This window comes from Helobdella robusta, assembly GCF_000326865.2.
Source record: "Helobdella robusta unplaced genomic scaffold HELROscaffold_1, whole genome shotgun sequence".
Taxonomy (NCBI): Eukaryota; Metazoa; Annelida; class Clitellata; order Rhynchobdellida; family Glossiphoniidae; genus Helobdella; species Helobdella robusta.
This window is the reverse complement of record NW_008703570.1, coordinates 12,916,786-12,917,685: the sequence shown is the minus strand read 5'-3', so window position 1 is coordinate 12,917,685 and position 900 is coordinate 12,916,786. Positions and strand designations below refer to the sequence as shown.

At 32.6% G+C, this 900-nt stretch overlaps 1 protein-coding gene across 1 annotated transcript in view; it reads left to right on the top strand.

Moving 5' to 3' along the window:
* Positions 1-503, top strand: part of HELRODRAFT_159786 (hypothetical protein) — a gene marked incomplete at both ends in the record, with an annotated part of 2,642 nt that extends 2,139 nt beyond the window's left edge. Inside the window, one exon of the mRNA XM_009011629.1 lies at positions 414-503. Coding sequence (XP_009009877.1) covers positions 414-503 — 90 coding nt within the window. The remainder of the gene's footprint in view (positions 1-413) is intronic.
* Positions 504-900: the final 397 nt, after the last annotated feature.

The following is a 900-nucleotide window of genomic DNA, read 5'->3' as shown; positions in this document are numbered from 1 at the left end:
ACCCATTCATTCATTCATCCATCCATCTATCCATTTATTCATACTTTCGTTTTTCTTCAATTCGTTCGTTCATCCATTCGATCCATCAAACCTTCTCGCAAATGCGTTTCCAATGTTTGAATCCCTTCCAGACGACAGTGTCAAATGTCACTTGGCCGACATTTTTAAAGAAAATATTTTTTCATTAACCTTTTTTTCAACAGCATCAACAGCAGCTGAAGTAGCAGCAGCAGCAGCAGACGCTTTCCAGCCGAATCATAATGATTTCGTTACCACAGTTATCATCACCAACATCTTCATTCATCATCATCGTCGTCGTCCCCGTTATCATCATCGTCTTCATCATCATCTTCTTCTTCATCGTTATCACAATCGTCATCATCATCACCATCGTTTTTGTCATTATTGTTTAGGAATCGTTGGTCAAGTTGGAGAGATTATTATGCGACCGCTGGGATTTTATTATGGCTCAAGGTCAATCACAGATAAGGTCAACTCATTAATATTCAGCAGCTATTCATATTTATTTATCACGATGAAGCAATAGAATGCGCTGAGGCTGTTGTTGGTTCGATTTCAATTGGTTTCAAGCGTTATATAGTTGACAGATGGCAGTATGTATGTATTTCTATTATGTGTATTTATTTATTATTATTATTATTATTATTATCATTATTATTATTATTATTTTATGGTGAAAAATAAAAGATGTTCCCATTATTATTGTTATTATTATTATTATTATTATTAAGAAAAAACTTAATATAGCGTTCGTTATAGCAGTCTTCACAATCGCTATCAAATTATAACCGAAATTATAAACAAAAATAGCAAGAATAAAAAGAAATGATTGTCATGTTTGTATGATACTTATACATAAATGACCCATGAACTATCATT